Source organism: Eurytemora carolleeae, unplaced genomic scaffold (assembly GCF_000591075.1).
Source record: "Eurytemora carolleeae unplaced genomic scaffold, Eaff_2.0 scaffold725, whole genome shotgun sequence".
Lineage (NCBI taxonomy): Eukaryota > Metazoa > Arthropoda > Copepoda > Calanoida > Temoridae > Eurytemora > Eurytemora carolleeae.
The window spans coordinates 68,022-93,355 of record NW_019396610.1 but is presented as its reverse complement, the minus strand read 5'-3'; the positions used below and the strand labels follow the sequence as shown (position 1 = coordinate 93,355).

The 25,334-nt window shown below is 32.1% G+C and overlaps 2 protein-coding genes across 4 annotated transcripts in view; one reads left to right on the top strand and one right to left on the bottom strand.

Moving 5' to 3' along the window:
• LOC111706252 (heterochromatin protein 1-binding protein 3) overlaps positions 1-20,970 on the bottom strand; it is a 30,080-nt gene extending 9,110 nt beyond the window's left edge. Inside the window, exons 1-3 of one of the 3 annotated variants that reach the window (XM_023479082.1) lie at positions 20,957-20,970; positions 17,769-17,775; positions 145-262 (exon numbers count right to left, since the gene is read on the bottom strand). In XM_023479082.1, the coding sequence (XP_023334850.1) occupies positions 145-256 (112 nt within the window). In that variant the 5' untranslated portion in view covers positions 257-262; positions 17,769-17,775; positions 20,957-20,970. Of the gene's footprint in view, positions 1-144; positions 514-15,539; positions 15,545-17,768; positions 17,776-20,956 lie in introns of those variants that run through there. The other 2 variants (XM_023479080.1, XM_023479079.1) reach the window with 2 other exon arrangements.
• Positions 3,088-25,334, top strand: part of LOC111706251 (probable G-protein coupled receptor Mth-like 3) — a 65,942-nt gene continuing 43,695 nt past the window's right edge. The window contains exons 1-14 of the mRNA XM_023479078.1: positions 3,088-3,124; positions 3,693-3,833; positions 6,357-6,466; positions 7,601-7,666; positions 9,323-9,382; positions 9,863-9,926; positions 12,485-12,574; positions 13,910-14,000; positions 14,301-14,372; positions 16,423-16,514; positions 17,342-17,408; positions 18,958-19,099; positions 21,699-21,747; positions 22,117-22,193. Coding sequence (XP_023334846.1) covers positions 3,699-3,833; positions 6,357-6,466; positions 7,601-7,666; positions 9,323-9,382; positions 9,863-9,926; positions 12,485-12,574; positions 13,910-14,000; positions 14,301-14,372; positions 16,423-16,514; positions 17,342-17,408; positions 18,958-19,099; positions 21,699-21,747; positions 22,117-22,193 — 1,115 coding nt within the window. The 5' untranslated portion in view covers positions 3,088-3,124; positions 3,693-3,698. The remainder of the gene's footprint in view (positions 3,125-3,692; positions 3,834-6,356; positions 6,467-7,600; positions 7,667-9,322; positions 9,383-9,862; positions 9,927-12,484; positions 12,575-13,909; positions 14,001-14,300; positions 14,373-16,422; positions 16,515-17,341; positions 17,409-18,957; positions 19,100-21,698; positions 21,748-22,116; positions 22,194-25,334) is intronic.

Genomic DNA, 25,334 nt, shown 5'->3' with positions numbered 1-25,334 from the left:
GAAAAATATAAAGAAGAATAAGAATGAGGCTTTAAAGGTGACATTATAGAAAACATTTTTGTAGTAACACAGTTTGTAGCAACTGAAAACTTATTTTTGAACATTATTTTTATTATTAACCATGTTCTCTAAACTTATTGTTACCATTCTCAGTGGGTGCAGGTTTAGTTTCCTCCTGAGTAGTAGATCCAACCTGAGCTTCATCCTCAGCCACCTCGTCTCCAGGAACACGCTTACCCTGCTTAGTTCGAACCATCCTGATCTGAAACATTAAAATAGATGACTCAGGAAAGGACTGGTTATGTGTGAGGGTCATGAACTTGACCATAATAGTTCGGATCGTCCTCGGGAATGGAAGGTTTAGATTCGTCCGGAAGTCGTTCATCGTCCTCCTCTTCACTCTCAAAGTTTCGTCCTTCAGCTGCCCATTTTTCCATCCTGGTAAATGTAAGAATTTTATTTTACTAGGCTTTGCGCCCATCTTCTATTTAAATTGTAAACATGTTCTTTTTGTTCACATTTTAAAACAAAGAATTTTTTTGCGGATTTAAAAAAAATAGCGGATTTTCAAGAATTTAAATTTTTTACAAAATTAAAAACCTTTAAAACATATTTTTTTTAAATTTTTATCATTCATAAACCTTCCCTGTGGTCAAGTGATGTCCTACACAAAATTTGGGCCCGATCGGTTCAGCCGTTTTGACGTTTTTGGATACAAACAAACAGACAGACAAGCCAAATCTATTTAAATTGTGAACAAGTTCTTTTTGTTTACATTTTAAAACAAAGAAGAAAAAAATTTTGCGGATTTTAAAAAAAAATTCATGGATTTTCAAGAATTTAATTTTTTTTACAAAATTAAAAACCTTTAAAACACATTTTTAAAAATTTTTATCATTCATAAACCTTCCCTGTGGTCATGTGATGTCCCACAAAAAAATTGGGTCCGATCGGTTTAGCTGTTTTGACGTTTTTGGATACAAACACCCTAACAGACAGACAAGCCAAATTTATATATAGATGTTAGTAACATTAGATTACGTTTCTGTAGCTTCATGAATTAACATTAGTAATGTTAGATTACATTACTATGGCATCAGTAGCATTTTTAGGTTACATTGCTGTAGATTTATAAATGAATTTTAACGTTAGCAACATTAGGTTACGATTCCATAATTTTATATGAATGAATGTTAGTAACAATTTTGAAAAATGAAACTATGTTTTAGCAGTAATTGAGCTCATACATTTTCTAATAGCCTTTAGGCTTCTCTGTAAATTCTCCTAGGTCATTTTGATGAGGCAAGGACATATGCTGTCTACCATGCAGTCTAATCTTAGAGTATAGGAGTATAAGTTGAAGAGAATAAGCCAAGTGGCGTACGAGGGCTTTTTTAGGGGGGCCACAATCTTTTGATCCCCCCCTTGGCAACATTGTGCTGCCCCTTAAAAATGCCTTTTTTGAAAAAATATTAATACCTTTTTTAATTTTTTTTTGCCCCCCCNAAAAAGACTACTTTTTTGGGTGTTACTAACCTTAGAGTCTAAAAATTATTCCTTTGCTTGAAAAACTAACTTTTTGACTTTATAAATTTATCACTTAACTCCACCACAGCTAACTAAATCAATAATCACAGCATCATTAAAAATTATATTTTTACAAATAAACAAAATTTCTTCTAAAATTTTTAGATAGAATTTACTCAATCTACATATTTACCAACTCTTTTAAGCTACAATTTTCTGGGATTTGCTTGCACAAACATTTCAAAGATTTTTTTCAGTAGAGAGCTCAGACAGCCTTATAGGGTGTAAAGCTATAAGTGCAAGATCGTTATGTCTGCTCTCCGTCATAGTACATCTTGTGTAATGAAGTATTCTCTTTAGAAGGCTAAAGCTTTTCTCTCCTTGTATTAACAGTGAATTTAAACAAATCCTTAGTCTTTGTCATTGTCAAGTGTTACTTTCTAAACGTAGTTTCCTTTAAATTTTGTATTTTTGGAACTCCCAGGGGGGGCAAGAGGACTACTGCCCCCCTAGGTACACCACTGTGCCTGACCTGAGGAAGGGAAGTGCAAGCAGATGTAATATTAAAAGAGCCTCCCCCTTGGGTGCCCCCCCCCAGCCTCATAGGGGGGCACGTGTAGAGGGGGGCGCCCACCCCCTTGTACGCCCCTGTATAAGCCAAAGTTATTTAATTGAGGTTGAGAGTATAATCGATTATACATTTATTATTTATTGGCAACTAACAGTATATATCACCCTATAATGCTTGTTTACAATATCTAAATAATAAGGGTAAAAACATCTTATCCCGGGAAAAAATAGAAAATACTTAAGTATTGAAAATTATGCATCAACATGTAATACAGGGCCGATATTAAAGTGTTCCCAGGCCTCAATTTCCCACCCATGCTCATTTTTTGCATGTTGGTTGACTAGAATATAAAACAAATTTAAAATTGCAAAGCACTTGATTTGTTTAGCTTTAGTTTAATAAAGGTTTTGGTTTATTCCTTTTTGACTTCTCATCTAGGTGTTTATAGTGATTCATGGCGCTCATAGCTTACTGCTAGAGACAGGAATTATTTTTGTGAATGAACAACATTTTTGTTGAAAATGAACTACATTTTTCGTAAACGATCACGATCTTTTAGAAAAAATCTATGAATAAACGAACAACTTGGATCATTCAGTTAAATGAAAAACTTTCGTTTATTTAAAAAAAAACTTAAACGAACAATTTAAAATCATTTTAAAGATTGTTTATTTTCTGAACTAACAAATTGTCCAAAAGATTTAGATGAAATTATCGTGTTTTTAAATGAACGAACATTGTTTTATCGTTTTTTTAATTGAATAAAAGTTTTTTGAGACAAACTTTTGATAGAACGACAATTTTTTACTGAACGAAATGGGTCCTTTATGATCGAAGAACAAACAAAATGAAAAAATGAAAAAATCTTACCATGGCCGCATTACTTAACACTAGCTCTGAATAAGGAATCATAATTTTGAAAAAACTGCGCTATATATATTGAATTAATTTTTAAACATTTAAACATAATTTTTTGTTTGTTAAGGGAGGATTGACTGTCCAGTTGGAGAAAGACAAGAGTTTGAGGAACCAATATTTAACTTATTTATTCTTTAAATCCCCCCGGCCCCCCCCCCCTTAACATGAATAAAATAATGTAATTTCCTGAATTCTAATAACATTCTGACATTTGACATTTTTTGTTGCCAAACTTCAAGACATTTTCCAAGAGTGTTGAGTTTTATACAGCTTGTGTCACTTGATTGACAGCTGCAAGATTTTCGGAGTTAGACCCAATGAAAATAAAACCGACCTTAGTTTGTTTTAGTAGAGAGTAAGGCTCAATGTTGAGTCTTGCTGTCATAAAAACAAGAATGCGCCAATTCCTTCCATAAAAATCCGCCAAATAGATATTGAACCGCTTTTTTAAACTCAACTCAGTGCAAAATAAGATGCAGTTTAAGTCTAAAAGCTCAATCCGTAAATAAGACGCAATAACAGCTTAGACCCGAACCGTATTTTCCCGAGTTTTTTAAATCGCGGCTCAGATAATTTTTCAATTACAAGAAAAATAATGTGAAAAGCACGAAAAAAAACTTCTTCTTAACCAATACAACTTTGGCTGCTTTCAATTAATCTTGGTTTGGTTTGGAAGGTTGTTATGTTACCAGGCGCCAGATCAGCTGTTGTGCTCGTGGATTCTTTGTGGGATCATTCAGAGAAGACATTTATGAACCATGTTGGATCCTTCAACTATTCATGCATTGACATAAAATATAAGCAAAATCATGCTCAGGTAGTTTAAATAACAATGTTTATGGGCATGGGACGTAGCGAAGCAAGGGAGAAGATGGCTTCTCTTTCTGAATTTTCCCGAATGCCGCGTTTTATATTCCTTTCTTGAAATTCATTTTGACAGCTTACCTCGCTGGTGCTAGGTTATCTTGACAGCTTGCTTAGTACTAGAGGGTTGGTGGGAAGGCTGGGATTACATAATATTCTCATGGATTCAAATATTAATAAAGGATGGATACAAATGTTGATGTAGAATGGATACAAATATGTTTATAAAGAAAGGATGGATAAGAATGTTGATACAGGAAGGATAGCAGTGTAATGGAATTGAATAGGATGGATATGAATGTTGTTAAAGGAGGGATACAAATGTTGATGTAGAATGGATACAAATATGTTTATAAAGAAAGGATGGATAATAATGTTGATACAGGAAGGATAGCAGTGTAATGGAATTGAATAGGATGGATATAAATGTTTTTATGTAGAATGGATATGTAAGTTCATATAGAAAGGATATTAATGTAGCTTGCTGGTTAGGGTTGGATGGTGGGGGAGCTGGGGTTAACATTGAGTTAACATTGGACTCGAAAAGGGCAGATATGAATGATGATATAGGATGGATACAAATGTTGATATTGCATGGATACATATGTTGAAACAGAATGGATATGAGTGCAATGGATGGGATGGACACTAATGTTGATGTATGCAAGATATAAATATTGATATTTAATTGATATGAATGTTGATATAGGATGGATACAAATGTTGATATTGCATGGATACATATGTTGAAACAGAATGGATATGAGTGCAATGGATGGGATGGACACTAATGTTGATGTATGCAAGATATTAATGTTGATATATGTTGGATATAAATGTTGCAAAAGGATGAATATGAATGTTGATATAGAAATGATATGAATATAGCGTCATATCCAGATTGGATAAACAATCAAATCCAACCTGTATAAAATTTTTAATCCAGCATAACATTTGTATCCATCTAGTACCAACATTTGAATCCAACCCCTGACATTTGCATCCATTTATATCCAATGTATCAACAATCTAATTCAACCCGTATCCAATTCATGATTCCATCCTCAACACTCTTATCTATCCTTTAACAACATTTGAATGTATCTTTTTCTCATTTGAATCCAACACCTAACATTTGTATCCAATCCATCCTTAACATTTGTATTCAGATTGGTTCAACAATCAAATTCAACCTGTATCAAATTCATAATCCAAAATAACATTCGTTATTGTACCCATCCTGTATCATCATTCAAGTATATCTTCAGCAACATTGGACACCATCTCCTAGCAAATGTATCCATTCTTAATATTCATATCCAGATTGGATTAACAATCAAATCCATCCTGTATCAAATTAATAATCATAACATTCGTATCTATCTTGTATTACCATTCGAGTTCATCTTTAGAAACATTTGAATCCATCCCCTAGCATATGTATCCATCATTAACATTAATATCCAGATTGGATCAACAATCAACAATAACATTTAGCTCCATTAAATCCAACCTCGTAAACATTCATATACATCCTGAACCAATAAACATTCATAACCATCCTCAACATTCATATCCATCCAGTATCAACATTCAAATATATCTTTTGCAACATTTGTATCCATGTCCTGTATCAACATGTGGATTTATCTTGAGCTCATTTGAATCCAATTCCTCTAACATTTGTATCCATCCAAGACATTCGTATTTAGTCTGGATCAACCAAAACAAAGCAAAGAAAACTCAGGAAGTGAAGCCATCCCTTCCCATGCTTCGCTACGTTCCATGCCTGTTTATTGTTCCTAACATGACCCCCGAGCCCAAAACTTAAGACAGAGTATCGTTAGTGAAACCAGTTTTAAAACCCGGGTTTCACGAATGGGGTTAGGCACTTTTGTGATTATCAATATTTTTGTAATGACATATTATTTCTTCAGGTTTTTTTAAATTATCCATTTTTTCGAATCTCTAAAATTAAAATCTACACAAAAGTAAAGACCCCAAAAAGGAAACTCGGGAGTTTTGTTCAACGATACTCTTTTAAATTTCGGCCTCCGAGTTCGAAATTTAAAAGAGTATTGTTGAACGAAACTCCAGAGTTTCCTCTTTGGGGTCTTAACATTTGTGTGCATATTTGATTTAAGATATGCCGGAAAAAATGGAGAATATGAATAAATCTAATAAAATAATATTTCAAAACAAAAATATTGATATTGACAAAACTGCCACACCCCATTTGTGAAACCCGGGTTCTAAAATTGGTTTTAACAATAATACCCTGTCTTAAGTTTTGGGCTCTGGTCCCAATATTTACAGGTGTCAGGGTACCCTGTACACTGCAGCCTGCAGTACATGTTGTTCATTGTAAAATGCAAAATTGTTAATTAAGCCTTTGAATTCAGTTCTGAGACTAATTTGCAATTATATTTTTTATTTGAGTTTGTTACTTTAATTATTTATTTTTGTTTTTGCTCAGGATCCGGCTGAATCTAGTTTAATTGCTGTACGGTGTCAGGATTCTAGAATTATTTCCGTACAGGACGAGAATACCATTATACTTCACCCTACCCTTCACCATACCATTAGGTAGATAATTCTACCCTTCACCATACCATTCGGTAGATAATTCTACCCTTCACTATACCATTAGGTAGTAAACCCTACTCTTCACCATACCATTAGGTAGTCAACCCTACTCTTCACCATACCATTAGGTAGTCAACCCTACTCTTCGCCATACCATTAGGTAGTAAACCCTTCTCTTCACCATACCATTAGGTAGTAAACCCTATCCTTCACCATACCATTAGGTAGTAAACCCTACTCTTCACCATACCATTAGGTAGTCAACCCTACTCTTTACCATACCCTCAGGTAGTCAACCCTACTCTTCACCATACTATCAGATAGTCTACCTTACCCTTTACCATACCATCAGGTAGTCCACCCTAACTGTCACCATACCATCAGGTAGTCTACCCTAACCTTTACCATACCATAAGGTAGTCAACCCTACCCTTCACCATACCATCAGGTAGTCTACCTTAACCGTCACCATACCATCAGGTAGATAATCTTATCCTTCACCATACCATCAGATAGTCTGCCCTACCCTTTACTATACCATCAGGTAGATCATCTTATCCTTCACCATACCAACAGGTAGATAATCTAATCCTTCACCATACCATCAGGTAGATAATCTTATCCTTTACCATGTCATCAGGTAGTCTACCCTCCCTTCACCATACCATCAGGTAGTCTAACCTACCCTTCACCATACCATCAGGTAGTCTACCCTACCCTTCACCATACTATCAGATAGTCTACCCTAACCTTTACCATACCATCAGGTAGTCAACTCTACCCTTCACCATGCCATCAGGTAGTCTAGCTACCCTAACCTTCACCATACCATCAGGTAGATAATCTTATCCATCACCATACCCTCAGGTAGATAATCTTATCCTTCACCATACCAACAGATAGCCTACCCTTACACTATAAATCCATTAGGTTTGGTAGCCTAACCTAAACCTACTCCATGTTAATGTCAACAAGCTATTATGTCTGAAGCAGAAAAGGACAGAAAATTTCTTAAAAATATTAATAAAGCAACACACAATCCCGACTTTAAAAAGCAATCTAATGTTCTAGAACATTTTGTCTGTGGCGTATTACTCTTCTTTTAAAACTGTGTAGCGGTCCCTTTAATTTTAGAAAATGCTGTGGACCTGATGAAGAGTTGAATATAGAAACTGGAACTTGTGCTAAACAAACTACTAGGTAAATTTTAAAGACAATAAATAATGATCGCCGTCTTTGCGCTTCCTTTGTAAGTGTTTTAATTGATATTAAGGGTAAGAATAAATATTGTTTTTAAAAGTAAATCCCCTTCTCTTCACTCTCAAAATAGTTTAGAGTAATAAATTGATTCTAGAAGTGGTCTTTCTGGTTCAGTCGAAAATCAACTTACAGAGTCCTAATTGTTAAACATATTGGGTAGAGCGTACAGAAGCAACATTATACTATCAAGGCAAATATGAAAATAAATAATTGCAATTGTTTTATTTTCAAGGTTACTTTTAGATTCGGAAATGTGTTCTCTGCTTTACCAAAAAAATACATTATTTTGATATAATTGAAAATTTGGCACTATCAAAAATTGGATTTTATTGCTGCACTTTCTCTCTTGAGTCTGGACCATTTTATGGAAATCTTTTAAAAGATCAACAATTTATCAAAAATAACAAAATTCATTTTGATTTTTGCAATTCTTACATTGCAAGTTACAATATTAAAACGCTTTTAAAGATAAAAAATAAAAAAGTCTGGTTGAGATTGCTTTATACTCATGACTTACTTAATTTTTTATTTATGTATGTCTGTGTGGAATCTATATATTTCTGAAAAAAGTAAAATGAATAGATATAAAGTTTATGATAACATTCATCAAATATTAACCAATATGAGTCTGAGGGAGCAATGTACTGCGTGCATAATATGATTGTATTGTTATGTATATATTCAATCTATTTATAAAAATGATTAATACAAACAAATTCACTGATGAAACTATATTCCTGCTTTTATAACTATTTGGATTTTATTTAAGAATTAAAAATGCAATACAAAGGAATTTGTTCCGAGTGAACCTTAAAGAGTGCCATACATGATTCAAAACTGAACCCTTTAACGGGCTAAAACTTACTTAATTCACATAGCTTGTTTTTCCTTTCTAAATAATTAAGATCTAAAAGAGTATGCAAACTTATTGAATAAGTTTAACGGAGGGTTACTGAAAGGGAAGATATGCATAAATTCAAGTGACCCTCCAAGCAAAGATTGCAATGCCCGAATCACAACGGTACCCTTGAAACCTTAGCTCTAGGTTTAAAAGTATTAAATTCAGATAATCGCTGTTTTCCTGCAGTAGAAATCCACAAATCCCAATTGGAGAGAAACCACAACCGAAAATATTCAGTTTTCAAAATTGTAAACATTGAAATCTAATTAATTCTTTATCAGACAATCTACGCAGTCCCGTAGCCAGAATTTTCCCAAGGGTTGGGGGGGGGGGGGGGATATGCAAAGAGGGGTGTTGCATAATATGGGCTCAGGAGCACAATACAGTTTACAGGTCACAGGATGTTATCAAATTTAGACAACTTTGAATGCTAATATCTCAATTTTTCAAGAGAAACTTTTACCGATCACCTTATCTAAAAAAAGGGAGGGGGTGTACAAATTCGTCATTGCATCCCCCTTTGAATAGAAAAGGGAGGTGCACCAGTTCCCTTGCACCCTCCCCTGGTTACGGGCCTGAATTTACGGGTACGGTTGTGTATCGGGCAATGCCATCTTTTCTGGAGGCTCACTTGAAATTGCGCTTTCAGTCCCTTTAATATTTCGTTAACAATTCCTTTAATTATTTATATTTAGGAATAAATTCTGGTTCCCGCCTAGACTAATTCATTCAAACCATACTCTTCAATCAACCAGGGATATATTCATTTCTTCAAATTCATTCATTAATTCTTTCTTTCATCCGCGCAATTCCGTCCAACTTTCTTTAGTTTGTGTTTCAAATGTTTGAGAATATTAAATTATAGCGCAATTCTGCGCAATGAAATGGCGCAAGCGGAAGCAATCATTGCGCGCAATTCCGCGCAATTCCGCGCAACGGTATTTTGACTGGAAACTTATATCTAACCTTTTAATAATCTGCCAGGAAATTCTTAAATATTTTAGAAGTAATAGAGGAAATATTGAATTAGCTTACCTCAGCACAGTCCATTCAGTTCAACAAAGTAAATATCTGTTCAGTTCATAAAGGAAGGGTCGGGTTCAAATGCAAGATTAAATTACTTTATTTATCTAAATTTGAACTAAAAAAGAATCTGATATCGAAAAATAACACGTTTTCAGAGTTTTCAACTTCATTTTAATATTTTGTTTTCAAAAATATATTTGTGTGTGCAGTAATTGGAGTATCCAGTCTTCTTATGGATTCTGTTCATCAAACTATATCCAAATAATTGACAAGGTATAATACAACATTTTTATATCCAAATAATTGACAAGGCATAAAACAACATTTTTATATCAAAATAATTAACAAGGTATAATACAACATTTTTATATCCAAATAATTGACAAGGTATAAAACAACATTTTTATATTAAAATAATTGACAAGGTATAATACAACATTTTTATATCCAAATAATTGACAAGGCATAAAACAACATTTTTATATCAAAATAATTAACAAGGTATAATACAACATTTTTATATCCAAATAATTGACAAGGTATAAAACAACATTTTTATATCCAAATAATTGACAAGGTATAAAATAACATTTTCATATCCAAATAATTGACAAGGTAAAAGACAACATTTTCATATCCAAATAATGTTTAGGAGGGCTAGTAATTCACCTTTGGGGCACTAATTACTCCATTGGAGAAAGTATTAAATACCATACCTTTGGGGGTGTAATTAGTGTTTGGAGTTTTCATTATCATCCCAACAAATTAGTGTCCCAAGTGTTAATTGCCATCCCTCCCATGGCGTATTGGTGTCATGATTGTTAATTAAAATCCCTCCGATGGAGTAATTAGTGTCCTAAGTGTTAAATACCATCCCTCTGGTGGAGTAATTAGTGTCCTGAATGCTCAGTACCATCTATTATTTGTAGTAATTTGTTAGTGTTCTGAGTGTTAATTACCATCCCTTCGATGGAATAATAATTGCCCTGAGTGCTAATTACCCTCCCTCTTATGGAGTAATTAGTGTTGTCAGTTTTAATTACCCTCCCTCCGGTGAAGTAATTAGTGTTCTGGGTGTTAATTTCCATTTTTTATGTGGATTAATTAGTTTTCTGAGTGTTAATTACCATCCCCCCGATGGAATAATTAGTGTCCTGAGTAATGGAGTAATTAGCAGTGAAGAAATAAAAAAACGTTTCCTTTCGGTGGAAACAATCTCCCTCTGGTGGCCTCCGCTCCATCGGAGGGGACCCTGAAAGCTGTTGCAAACTTCAATCTCTCAATTTGTTCCAACATTGATTCTAAATTCTAATGCAAGTATTAATCTGAAGTTTTGAATTCATACATATATATATATAGACTTAATTATGTAGATGTATGTTTAATGTAGCGAGTGTAAAAAGACTAAATTATAATAAATCATAAGCTTGGCAGATCAACGCTAGGGTTTAATAAACAGTATAGTGTCTCCTCATCATCAAAGTTATTATTTCAAGATACCCTCCATTTATAGAGGGTCCGATTTCCAAAGGTACCCTCGACAAACATTGATAAGATATCTATATTTTTAACTTTGATTAACTAATTATTTTCAATTGTGGATCTCTAAAAAAGTGGATTGCTCATTTCCATTGCAAGAAAACAATAGAAGAATTTAGCCTCTCTTTAAATAGAAGGTCATTTAAAATTAGGCAACAGTCCCTTTCAAATTCCATCATTTTTTTGTTTTGATTAATGATTGTATCTCGTAATAGAGCTTGCATGAAGCTTGTCATAATATTTATATTCAGTAGAGATGATGCGCTTGGCTTTTTTTCCTTTTTCTTTCCAAATGTAAATGAAAAATTAGAAAAAATGTCACATATATATTGGTCAAACGTTGATGATGTTCAAAATTTCAGTCAATTAAAGAGAAAATTCCTCTGGCCTATGATGGGTTAATAAACTTCATTGTTTCAAAGCCGATGTTATTTCTGTGTATCTAAAATATGAAGATAAATGGCATTTTTTAAAAATTGAGGATTAATGAAATGGGGTTTATTGATACTCTATGCTAAATTTATTGCCACGAATAGCTTTAGAAGAACAATAACAATAATAAAAATAACCACACAACGGTCGATCTAATGCCGAGTAAGTTAAAACTGTAAACGAAACTTTTGTTATTTGAGAGTTCTATTGAGCATTTGATTTCTTTAAAGTTTCTAATTCAAGGAAAATTACTTCTCCTTTCAAATATCTTGTGTTTAACTTAAAATGCTGATACATACATTTCGTTTTCCTGTGTTTGTGTAAACAAAGTTCGAGGAAATAAAAGAATTCTCCGAGAAAATTCCAGGCATTTTCATTTTCAGTGCATTTTACTAGCGACTGTGATACAACATTTTTTCAACTTATTTTCTTTCATTTTCCTTTCTGATTCTATTCTTTACTTGACCCTGTAAACAGCACAAAATTTGTTAGAAAAATTAAATTTTTTTTGTGAATGATGGTGTTATTCAGAAAAAAAAGACCGATGGAAGAACGACTGTACACTGTATGGGTGATGCATATACTGAATGATAGTACGTAAACTGCACACTGTATTGGTGGTACATGTACTGAATAATGTTACAACTGTTAACTGTATAGGCAGTGCATGTTCTAAATAATGGTACAACTGTATACTGTACATACACTGTATATGTGGTACATGTACTGAATGATGGTACACCTGTATACTGTACACTGTATAGGTGGTACCTGAACTGAATGATGGTACAACTGTATACTGTATAGGTGGTACATGATGTACTGAATGATGGTACAACTGTATAATGTACACTGTATAGGTGGTACATGTACTGAATGATGGTACTATTGTACTGAAGGACGGATCTAAGCTGGAATATCACTGTCTGGATCATGATAAATATAACCAGGTAAAATATATTTACTATCTCTATCTATCTATCTAGATCTACCTAGATCTATCTAGATCTATTTAGATCTGTCTAGATCTATCTAGATCTGTCTAGATTTATCTAGATCTGTTTAGATCTATCTAGATCTGTCTAGACCTGTCAAGATCTATCTAGATCAAAACACATGAAAAAAAATGTGAAAATACATAAAAAAATCTGTTATTTAACTAATAATACGTAATTTTAAGCAAAAAACGAAACATCGCTTTGAAACACATCCGTTAGTTACCGATCTAAAATTTAAAGGAAAAAAACGAAACATCGCTTTGAAACACATCCGTTAGTTACCGATCTAAAATTTAAAGGAAAAAACGAAACATCGCTTTGAAACACATCCGTTAGTTAACGATCTAAAACTTGTAGGTTTTTGCCGTTCGCTAACAGACTTTTCCTTTCATTTTCAAAACTACCATTTTACCTAGTTTTACATCACATGTCCACTAACGCATTAATATCTAGTTAGACTTGAAATTCTTCAACCTTAGTTGGAATCTTTCTAATTATATTGTTGTCTCTCATATAGTTGATGTGTTCTTAGAATTCTTAGATACTTTGTTATTAGATTTGAGCCTTCTTATTTTATAATGAATCCATCCTTTCATGAAAAATGAATGTCCAAAATTTCTCTATTTTATCACAATTGACGTCTGTCTACAACAACATAAATTCTATGTCAAAATATTCTAATCCACGTCATATACTAAAGTAAATCGAATGTACGATTTCAATTTTATGTTTTCAATTTTGCCTCCTCTAATTGACGAACAAAAATGATTTCTTTTTTTTCTTGTGCGTTAAATCAAAACTAGGGGGGCTATGAGGTTACAGAGTCAAACTAGTAATGCCTCTCAAGGTTGACCTTCTCCTTTTGTTTATAGTTCAAAGTACAAATATACAAATCTTTTTTCTTGTCGGTTTCCCAGAACTTCTTAATAAGAGCATTAAAATTAAAGCACCTTTCCGGTTCTTTTCAAATATATATTTTTCTTCTTTAAACTTGAAACTAACGTAAAGGATTTGGAAAAGAATCCTGAGGAAAAACCGAGTTTAAACTATAATTTTGAGTTTAGATCTATATCTGTCTCTATACTTGATCTATTGATATATCTGTTCTGATCTATTGAATATATCTGTTTATATGTAATAATATATCTGTTTAGATCTATGATATATCTGTTAATATCTAATAATATATCTGTTTAGATCTATAGAATATATCTGTTTAGATCTATTGAATATATCTGTTTATATCTAATAATATATCTGTTTAGATCTATGGATATATCTGTTTAGATCTATGGATATATCTGTATCCCTAAATCTGGTTGTTCCTCTACTAGCTGTGTATCCAAGTGTTGTCCAAGCAACCAAACTTTACAAATAGGAATATAATCTTATACAAACAAATTTAAAGATTCATTATGTTTAAAGATTTTATCATTATTATTATTATTATTTTTACTATTATTATCATTATTATTATCATTGTTATTATTATTATTATCATTATTATTATTATTGTTATTATAATTATTATTATAGTTATTATTATCATATGATTATTTTACATATAAAATTATAATCATCATTTTATTATTTCTTTTATAAAATTTAAAAGTTGGGTTGATTTACGAAGAGAATTTTTCAAATGCAAATTTATCAATAATAGGATTTTGTTCGTAAGAAGGAACAGTTTCCTGTGTTAGTTCGTTATCTGCAGATCATCTGTGGAGGTTCAATACCAGTCAGGATACAGGTAAAGACTAGGAAGGGATTGTTTTCACTTGCTTAATAACGAACCGATCGTTCCGCTGACGATGTAGGAAAAAACGAAATAGCAGTTTTAAATAAAACAATAGTTTTTTTTTAATTTAAGAAAAGGAAGTAGTATTTTTATTATTTTTGGTTGTTTCGTAAACGAAGGTTTTCTGTTTCAGACAAAATTTAACGATCGTTAAATATCCTTAACGATATACCTGTTCTAGAAAATAATCTAAAAATAATTTGTAAAAATAACGAGCACAGTAACAAAAGTAAAAACATATATGTTTTAAGACTTTCATATGTTTTTTTCTACTTGCAGAATCTTTTTAAAGAAGCAATCATATAAAATTTAGAAATATTGACAAAGCGAATGTTTTATCCACACTAATTTCGTTTTTTGGCTTTCTAGAGATTTAAACGAACAGTTCGTTAACACTTCAACACTTAATTTTTTTCTCTAAAAATCTATGGTTTTATACAAATTTGTGTTTTCAGTTTTAGAATAAAAAAAGTTATTTGAAATATATTTTTATTTCGACCGAGTGTCTTTAAGATTTTTTATGAAACGCTGGCCCTAAATAAATGCAAAATGAAAGTCATGAATACGAATTGTTTATTCAATAATAAGTTTCTGGACTCTTGTTCATGTTTAAGGTATAAAACCGCGGTGTTCAAAGTTGTTTGACCGAGGTTTTTCTTTTATCAACATCTAAATTTTTCCCGCCAAAGGGCCGGATTCTTCACCCTTTTTCTTTTTTAAAGTAAATATTTGCCTAACGATTCGCGCAATTTTTATTCTGGCTTGCGCAAAAATGGTGAAACAGAACATTGTTGAGCCCTTGTTAGCAAAGTAAAAGCTCTAGTAAATCATGTTTGTTAGACAAATCCATAGTTCACAGAAATCCATAGTTTAGGGATATCCATAGTTCACGGAAATCCATAGTTCAGGGATATCCATAGTGAATTGCATTTAAGATTGAAAGCTTATATGTGTTCCATGATAACTTATTATTTTTGAATATATCTGAGAATATTTTAAAGCCTATTTCGGGGAAACAATAGACAAAGATGATCAACCTTCCCCCCCCCCCCACCCCTACCACCCAAGATATTCTCTGCCCCTTGTGATTTTCTTTCGTCCCTAACAAATCCTCTAAATCTTGTCTTGTTTACAATATAAAACTGTTTATAAACAACAATATGCAGCATGCAACTGCAGTACACAGTTCGGAAATAAATGACCGGAAAGTATGAATTTCTAACAAGTGTGCTCAACTAGGATGTACTGTACACTGTAATTGACAAAACTGATTCTTTGGAGAAAAATATGATGTTTTGAATTTTTAATATGTAACCGAATCACCCTCAGCTAAGATTTCGATGCATTCTGCCGAAATTTGAAATACACATACCGAAGATATAATAGCATTTAGTGGAGAGTGTTTTTCTCATACTTGATTGTAAAATAAAAAATAAACTGAAATACACTAAACATTCAGATTTACAAATTAAAATTAATGAAGCCCTAGAACATTTGGTACAAATTTGTTTGCATGACAATTAGTTTGAAACGTTATAAAAAATTTAAATAAATTAGCACCAAAAATGCTGTGAAAACCCCTTTTTCACAAAATTATCAGTAAACCTTTCTATCCTTCACAAAGGGGGATAATCATTAAACCAAAAATGCAAAAATTTAAAATTTTCGAAACATCAAATATTTATAAATGATGATATGATGATATAGGTCGTAAAATATTTATTTAAGAGTCTGTCAAGTAATTTGAACTTGAATGCCCAAAATATTGTGGTAAAGGAAGATGACTGTTAAACTAGTGTTAGAATCAAGTTATATTTCAAATATTCCAATTAAACATAGAATTTGAACTGTGTTTAGCGTACATAGACCCTTATCACGTAAACAGCTGATTTTCAAGCTTCTGGTAAAAACCATAAAATACGCAAAATAATTATTGCTTAAACTACAATTTTCCTACTCTAAAGATGAATGGGTCCCACGATATATATTTGTTGTTTTATAGAACCAGTCCCAGAGGGAGGAGTACAGGTTTCTTATCATCATCAGTTTCTTCAACTAAACAAACTCTTCCCAAACAAGTTGGTTAACTGTAAGGTAAGGACACATTAATATGTCTAAAAAGATTATTTAATTGGCGGACTGAACTGTACCGTACGATACATGTACATGTACTGTACTACTTGTTCTAGCTGCTTTAAGGTAGATTTTTTGGTACAATACTTCAAATGAGTCTTCAGTCGACACCCCAGTCTCAAAGTTGCATAATCCGTGCTGGTACAACCTGTACTGTATGTGCATTCAGTCGTGCTGTCCAGTCAGGCTAACCAGTTTAGAGTCGGGCCAGCACGTTTTATGCAACAAATGTAGCCTGGCAAGATCACAGTTAGTATGGGGTTATGTTATATATTCTGAAGTACTGTACTGCACTGTACTGTACTGCACACTGTGATGGAAAACAACCCAGAAGTTCGATCTCGTTTAGCAATAAAAAAACGTTACCACAAAATATTGAATAAAAGAGTTCCTTACCTAATTCCATATATCTAAATACTTTGTTCGTCTGGGTGTCTGTCTGTTGTTTGTATCCAATAAACGTTATAACGGCTAAACCGATTGACCCCCTTTGACAAAACTCAAATATATCAATGTATATTCAGGAAACTGTAAAGCTGGATAAATTGGATGAAAACTACCTACTACAAAATATATGAATATATATTCAGGAAACTGTAAAGCTGGATGAATTGGATGAATACAATCTACTACAAAATATATGAATATATATTCAGGAAACTGTAAAGCTGGATGAATTGGATGAATACTACCTACTACAGAATATATGAATATATATTCAGGAAACTGTAAAGCTGGATGAATTGGATGAATACAATCTACTACAAAATATATGAATATATATTCAGGAAACTGTAAAGCTGGATGAATTGGATGAATACTATCTACTACAAAATGGAAGTCTATATTTGAAGGGTAAACATAGTTTAAAAAGAATCAATTAAAAGTAAAGTAAAGTAATTTCTGTTTCGCCACATTTCTCATCTTTGAAAAAGGGTGTGTCATAGAAATATAAAGGTTCTTTATCAAATTCTATCTATTATCTATTATATTATTATGTTATAAATAGACATAAATACATATTGCTGTAAACAGGAAATTGACCGCAGTTGAAATATGAACTTTAAGAAAACTCAGTAAACAGAAAAGTGTTTTATCTTTCTCAGTCCAAACATAGAATTTCAATAAATGTTTGACACTTTTAAAAAGTTAGATTTGAATACTATTGAACGGTGGGATTAGATATGTTTAGAAAAATCAGAAGTTTCTCCGTATCTCTTTTCTCAGAGGTTACAGAGCAGTTCCTTCGCACATCACAATATAAGCAAACAAATTAAACAATTTTTCAAATTTGAGGTTTTTATGCGTCTTTAAATCAATTTGATTTCTTTATGTTTATTTATCATTACAGTTTATATTTAAACTGGTTTAGATATAAAGGAATGGATAATAACTGTATTGATAACATGTTTCTAGAATACGGGTTAACAGATAATAACTGTATTGATGACATGTTTCTAGAATACGGGTTATCAGATAGTTACTGTATTGATAACATGTTTCTAGAATATGGGTTAACGGATAACTACTGTATTGATAACATGTTTATAGAATACGGGTTAACGGATAAATACTGTATTGATAACATGTTTCAAGAATGTGGGTTAACAGATAATTACTGTATTGATAACATGTTTCTAGAATATGGGTTAACGGATAACTACTGTATTGATAACATGTTTCTAGAATACGGGCTAACGGATAAATACTGTATTGATAACATGTTTCTAGAATATGGGTTAACAGATAATTACTGAATTGATAACATGTTTCTAGAATATGGGTTAACGGATAACTACAGTTTTAATACCATGTTTCTAGAATACGGGTTAACGGATAATTACTGAATTGATAACATGTTTCTAGAATATGGGTTAACGGATAACTACAGTTTTAATACCATGTTTCTAGAATATGGGTTAACGGATAATTACTGAATTTATAACATGTTTCTAGAAAACGGATTAATGGATAACTACAGTTTTAATACCATGTTTCTAGAATATGGGTTAACGGATAATTACTGTATTGATAACATGTTTCTAGAATACGGGTTAACAGATAATAACTGTATTGATGGCATGTTTCTAGAAAACAGGGTAATGGATAATTCTACTGTATTGATAACATGTTTCTAGAATACGGGTTAACGGATAACTACAGTTTTAATACCATGTTTCTAGAATACAGGGTAACGGATAATACTGTATTGATAACATGTTTCTAGAATACAGGGTAACGGATAATACTGTATTGATAACATGTTTCTAGAATACGGGTTAGATAATACTGTATTGATAACATGTTTCTAGAATACGGGTTAACAGATAACTACTGTATTGATAACATGTTTCTAGAATACAGGGTAACGGATAATTCTACTGTATTGATAACATGTTTCTAGAATACGGGTTAACGGAAAACTACTGTGTTGATAACATACTGGTGGAAGGGAGAGTAGAGGAGGTTGTAATCTACTGTATCCAACGTATTCTTCAAGAACAGTTATTCAAGAATACTTCTGAATATTCCTGCACCAGAGTTAGGTATGTACCGTACATTTAACACGCTGTACTGATATGTACCGAAACAATCGATCGTTCAGTCGATCGTTCAGTAAACTAACGATAGTTTTTTCAAAATCTTTCAGAAATTTTGTTCGTCAGATTTTTGTTGATTTAATGTTAGTTTTTAATTACATTTCTCTAAGCGATTTATGTCATTTCTCCATCGTTTGATCCAAAAATTTTGTTCATCGATGTCTTTCTCTGAATTGTATCTTTAGTGGATCAAATTGCAGTTTCGTGGGGTGGGGTGGAGAGGTTTGTTGGGTGGGGTGGAGAGTGTGTGACAACAGTTCTTGTTAGAACACTGAAGTTAAGCACACTTGTCCACAGCCAGTAACTGGATTGGTATCCAGACTGGTGTTCACGGGTTCGATTCCCGTACTCCACTCAAACCTGGGGTTTCAAAAACATCTGAAGCCGTCATCTGGTTAAGCATTTATGACCACCTGACGGATGCAGGAGGACAGGAGGGGTGGCTGTCAACAACCCTTGCAGCAAAAGGGTGCGCGCTTTCTACTCAACAAGAAAGAAGCTTCAAGTGGGATTGATCCAAGTGAATGATGATAAAGAGAGGAATGGTGGACAAGCAGGGAGAGTCGATGGTTGCCAGCTATAGGTACCTGGGGGTATCCATTCCAATCCGGGCTTACAGATGTTAGGGAGCAATGAGTGTGATGTTTCCTATCAGTATGGCACCCGGGCCTCATTCCAGTATATCAGAAGGATTCCTGCACTCTATATTCTCAGGCCTAAGAAGAATCTTAGGTAGCTGGAATCTTGTCAACCCTCTTCTCAGTATGAATGAAGCGTGGATGGATGAATGTGCTGCCAGATTACAACCCCTGGTAGATCAATATAAAAACCCAGACAACACCAAACTTTCACAATAGAAAAAATTCCGAGATTTGATCGTAACAACCATATCATGTCCTGAGGAGTTTAAGATTATGTAAACCGTCATTTAATTTCAACTAAATAAAACGTTGAACTAATTATAAGTCAAAAAATAAACAGTTTTAGTTAATTCTCTTTTAAAAATACCATTATTTTGCAGAAAATGTTTAAGAAAAAAATCATGAATAATATAATGAAAATCAACTTGTTCTCTTTTTAGACTTTAAAGAATACCATTATTTTCAGAACATTTATTTAATTAAATTAGATTTTTTATTTTTTTTTTAATTCACTCGCAGATTTTTCTGTTCAAATTCCATGGCGAATTTTTAAAATCAATAAATTTTTATTTTTTTCACTGAAAATTAAAAAAAAAATGACCGACCATAAACCCTTCATGGGGTCATTTAAATTGCCACAAAAAATGGGCCCAATCGGTTGAGTCGTTTTTGAACAGGCAGAAATCGCAAATATACATATAAATATATATTTAAATTGTCAAGCAAGAACATATTTATCTCATATTTTGTTGCTTAATTGCATGCGAATGATATGATTAAAACAACTGATAATTCAATAGTTTTTTATTTTTAACCAAAAATGAAATTAATTTTCCAAATATTTTGTAATTAATCAAATTTAATTAGGTTAACCTTTAGGCTACAGGGTTTTCTTAAGTGTGGTGCTTTTTATATAGTTTCGATAAACTTTACCAAAAAAAAACTAATTATAATAAGGATTTTAAAATTTTAAAATCATTTCGACATTTTGATATTTTGATATTACGATGAACATTTTGTTTAATAACAAAGAAAAAAGTACGAAACAGTTTTGAATAAAATTTTAAAAGTTTGAAGAAAAATTGCGGAGTCATCTGGAAACTTCCATTCTCTTCCAAAGTATTAATTAGTTCGTTAAAAAATATCGAATTTGGAAACTGACAGAAGTTAATCAAAATAAAAGAATTATTGCGGCAATTTCAAGTGAACCTCCTTTGTCAGATCTAGTTTATTATCTCCCTATCCAGATAATATTAGATGTTTATTATCTCCGTATCCAGATTAGAGCCAGAGATACAACAATTGAGACATATTGATTTACAAACAAACTATTTTACGATAGTGGCATGTTCATACATTTGTATTTCAGTTAAGAAAAATCCTTTAGTTTACGGATACATTTTTTCATTTTTTCTTTCCAAAATTGATGTTACATTCATATTCTTAGAAGATAAAAAAACTTTTTCAAGAATTTTGAACTATGGAATTAATAAGAGTTATAGTAATGTTGAGAATAGAGTTCTCTTTTTTTTGTAGTTAGATTGTGTGAAATTAAAGAATATCATTATCTATTCAAATATTGACAAAACAGCAGTTCCAGAGATATGGTAAGATAGCATACTTACTCGCGATTTGAAATGGAAACAAGACATACACAATGTGTTCTATCGTTTATAGGAATATATCAATCATAATGTGGGAGATATTATCGTTTATTAAACTAAATTCTGATAAATCCTCACTTTTAATCCTGCAGAAGAAATGCCCAAGTCATGCTTTTGTAGAGAAACCATGGAATTGAAGATAATCAGTTTTAAAAATTATTAACATAGCTATCTAAAAGACAAAAGAATGTTAAAATTTTAATGGATTAAATTGACAAAAACCTGTTTTTATATTTTTAGTGAGGGAATTTTTCAAGTTATCAACACCATCAGCGGAGCCATTAGTGAGGTAGGCCAGTAATCAATCATCAATCAATCAATCAATCAATTGAATTCAATTGAATTCAATCAATATATCAAACAACCAATTAGTTAATGTAAAATATAATTTTTGGGAACAATATTTTCTAAAAACTCTTTTACCTCTGTAAGACAGAGAGGTTAAACATTTTTCGAAATTATATTTAACTTGAACAGAAGCTAATTAGCTGATATAGCAAGCCCTACAATTATCTTCTTACGGACTTTTCATATCATATTATAAGCCATTTAAAGACAATATTGAACCTTTATTGAACCTTGAAATGATAATTTCTTCAAAGATTCAGACCGTTTTTATTATCTCATCCTTTGAGTGTAACAGTGTATTTACATTCAGGTGTTCTTGTTGATAACATTCCTTGTATACATGAGTATACCAGAGCTCAAGAACCTACATGGATGTATCGTTCTCAGGAATTCGACAATTTTCTGAAAAATACTCCCCCCCCCCACACAGCGTTGTTCATACAATAGAGATATATAAAGTTTAAATCAACCACACACTTCCCCACCCATTTCCCCGGTTTTCCTGCCAGGGCTAGCTGTCACCCCTTGGCGTCTGATCACAGCTGCTACTTGTGCATTTTGATTAGTATTCCGCTGTAGAGTTCACTGAGTCAGTAGAAAGCTGAGAGAAAACAGGATTCTGCTTGCTATCTTTTCTATGGTTTCCACAGATACAACACAAACTTCATGTATACTAGCGCCTCCTAGTGTGAGAAATGTTTTTAAGATCTACGTCTACCTGATTCCTCTATTGTTCATTCAGTGGGGCCTGTAAAACTTGAATGATCTAATGAACATGAAAAACGGAAATTATGCATTAAATAAACATCAGATATTGGTAAAATAATGTCATTTTATTCCACAATTCTTAAGGTCCCACTGTAGCCCCCCCCCCATACCCGACGGCCCTCTCTCTGTTATTTGCTGCCACAATCCAAGTATATAGAATATATTTCTATTTTTTAATTAGCATAAAACCATTAGGATATAAGGTGGTAGGCAATTATATAAATACAAACAGCATGGATACACTAAAAAATGGAAACAAAGAGAAGCAGTCAATTAAAAAAGCTTCTCTTTAATAACTTGTAAACTTGTAATTCGAAAAAACGTGTTAACAATAAAACCTTAAATAAACCATTTGACTTAATTATATTGATATAATGGCCTACCATACTAACACTTTCATTTGGGTTGAGGAGTTTTTTATTTGAAATTGAATTAGTTATTTAGTTGGACACATTTTTATTAATTTAAAGTTTATAATCAAATTTGATAAAAAAGTTTAAGTTTCTTTTAAAAAATTTAATGTGCTTGTCAAAACTTGTGTTTAATGCAATTTAAGTTTAAACTAGGGCTGGGAAAAGCGGTTTGTTTTTAAAATTCATTTAAAATTTACAAGCCATTGAAACCTTTTAAAAGACCAACAATTTATTATTAATCATGAAAGTCCAAGTAAACTCGCGAAGGGGGGAGGACCCTGGGTGTTAAAAGATCAAATTTATAATGATGGCTGTATATCATAGATTTATTTTCTAACATAAATGATTAATTTGCGAGCAAAAATTAAAAAAGTGCTAAATTAAGTTGTAAAATGGTAAAAATGTTAATCATAAATTCTAGAGAATAAAAAAATACTATTTGTTGCTCAATAACTTTTAATTTTAAAAATTAAAGCGAAGTGGCAACAAAACAGAGTGAGGAAATGTCCCGAGAACAATGTAATGAATGTCGCTGAAATATTAACTGTCGGTTCAAATTTGAACAAAGGATTTAAAGTTAAATGAAGAATGAATGAAGAATTTGAATCCTTGGTTTAAATTTAAAACGGTAGTTCAAACTCCCTTATCCCATCCTATTTGGGTCAATATATGTAATTTGTTTATTGTATTTTAATAGATTTAAGGGAGTGACCGGCTATGTAAGGTAGTTGAACTGAGTATGAAGTGTTGTGGAAAGCTTCTTTCGGATTCATTTGAGACATATTAAACTATTTAAAGATCTGTAAATTCTGAGTTTAAGCGCAAATTCGACGTTCAAAACGCCTACTTTGGGGTTGGATACGTTTTCAGAATTAGTTTTTTTTTTAATTATTAAATAACGACAACGAAAATTAAGTAAAAATTATACAGTAGTCTAATTGGATGGTTAGGAACAAATTTCTCAAAAGAAATTTGTCAATAAATTAACGCTCAAATCGATTATTTCGTTTTTATTATTATATTGAATTTCTAATTTTCTTTGAATTTATTCACAGATTTCTTCAAATTCTTCAAATGTCGTCTTTTCAATAATAATTCTAGAAAATCTTAAAAACTCTTTGTGAATAAAGAGGAACCAGAATAATAAGATAATAGAAACTAATAATTGAACAAGATTACTTATTTTCGATGAAAAGATTAATTTTTATTTTCTAAACATGTTCCTATACATGACGTCTGTAGTTTATTGTAGAACTTTTTTACATTTTATGTCGACGTTATTTAATAATTAAAAAAAAAACTAATTCTTAGAACGTATCCAACCCCAAAGTAGGAGTTTTGAACATCGAATTTGCGCTCAAACTCAGGATTTACAGATCTTTAAAACGTTTAATATGTCTCAAATGAATCCGAAAGAAGCTTTCAACAACACTGCATACTCAGTTCAACTACCTTACATAGCCGGTCACTCCCTTTAAGGTATATCTATCATCCCTAGTGTTAGTAGGTTTAACTGTGTATCACAATATAGTGAGTAGGTTTAACTGTGTATAATAATATAGTGAGTAGGTTTAACTGTGTATCATAATATAGTGAGTAGGTTTAACTTTGTATCATAATATAGTGAGTAGGTTTAACTGTGTATCATAGTATAGTGAGTAGGTTTAAATATGTATCATAATATAGTGAGTAGGTTTAAGTGTGTAAAAATATGTCTGATTAACTAAATAAATTAAGTGAATTAGAGGGAAGTATGGAGGTTAATATGGAGGTCAATAATCTCCGATCTCAAATTTTCTTCGTGATCCATGTAGACGACCAAAATTAGAGGCTGAATTCAAAATATCAGCCTTCTATCTCAATTTCTAGAACTAAACGCGGCCTGTACAAAATTGGGTGTCACAAAGTGTCAAGGTGCACCCCCCCCCCTTTGACCTTCTTCCTCTGTCAAGTTTGAAGTAGTTTATGCAGAAGAGGAGCTGTCAGATTAACAACGGTACCCTTATATTCTAAGAATGAACGAGCGGTAGCTTGAAATATAAGAGAAAATTAAAACTTTAAATTAAAAAAATATAAATTTCAAATTAAAACATATTTAAAAGAAGTTTTTACGAATCATGGTTTAAAATTATTCTAGTAAAAATATGCAAGAGGGAAATTAGCAAGTAATTAGCAAGTCACTTTTATAAAGAAACCACAGTTGAAATAACCATATCATGAAAAAAAACTCAAATATTTATTTCATTTTGATCATGCAAAGCTTTTAAATGTAACGCTGTGCTTCGGACATGACACTTTAAAATTGGATGGTTCCTTAAATACGTCTACTGTATAGAAATTCAGCTTA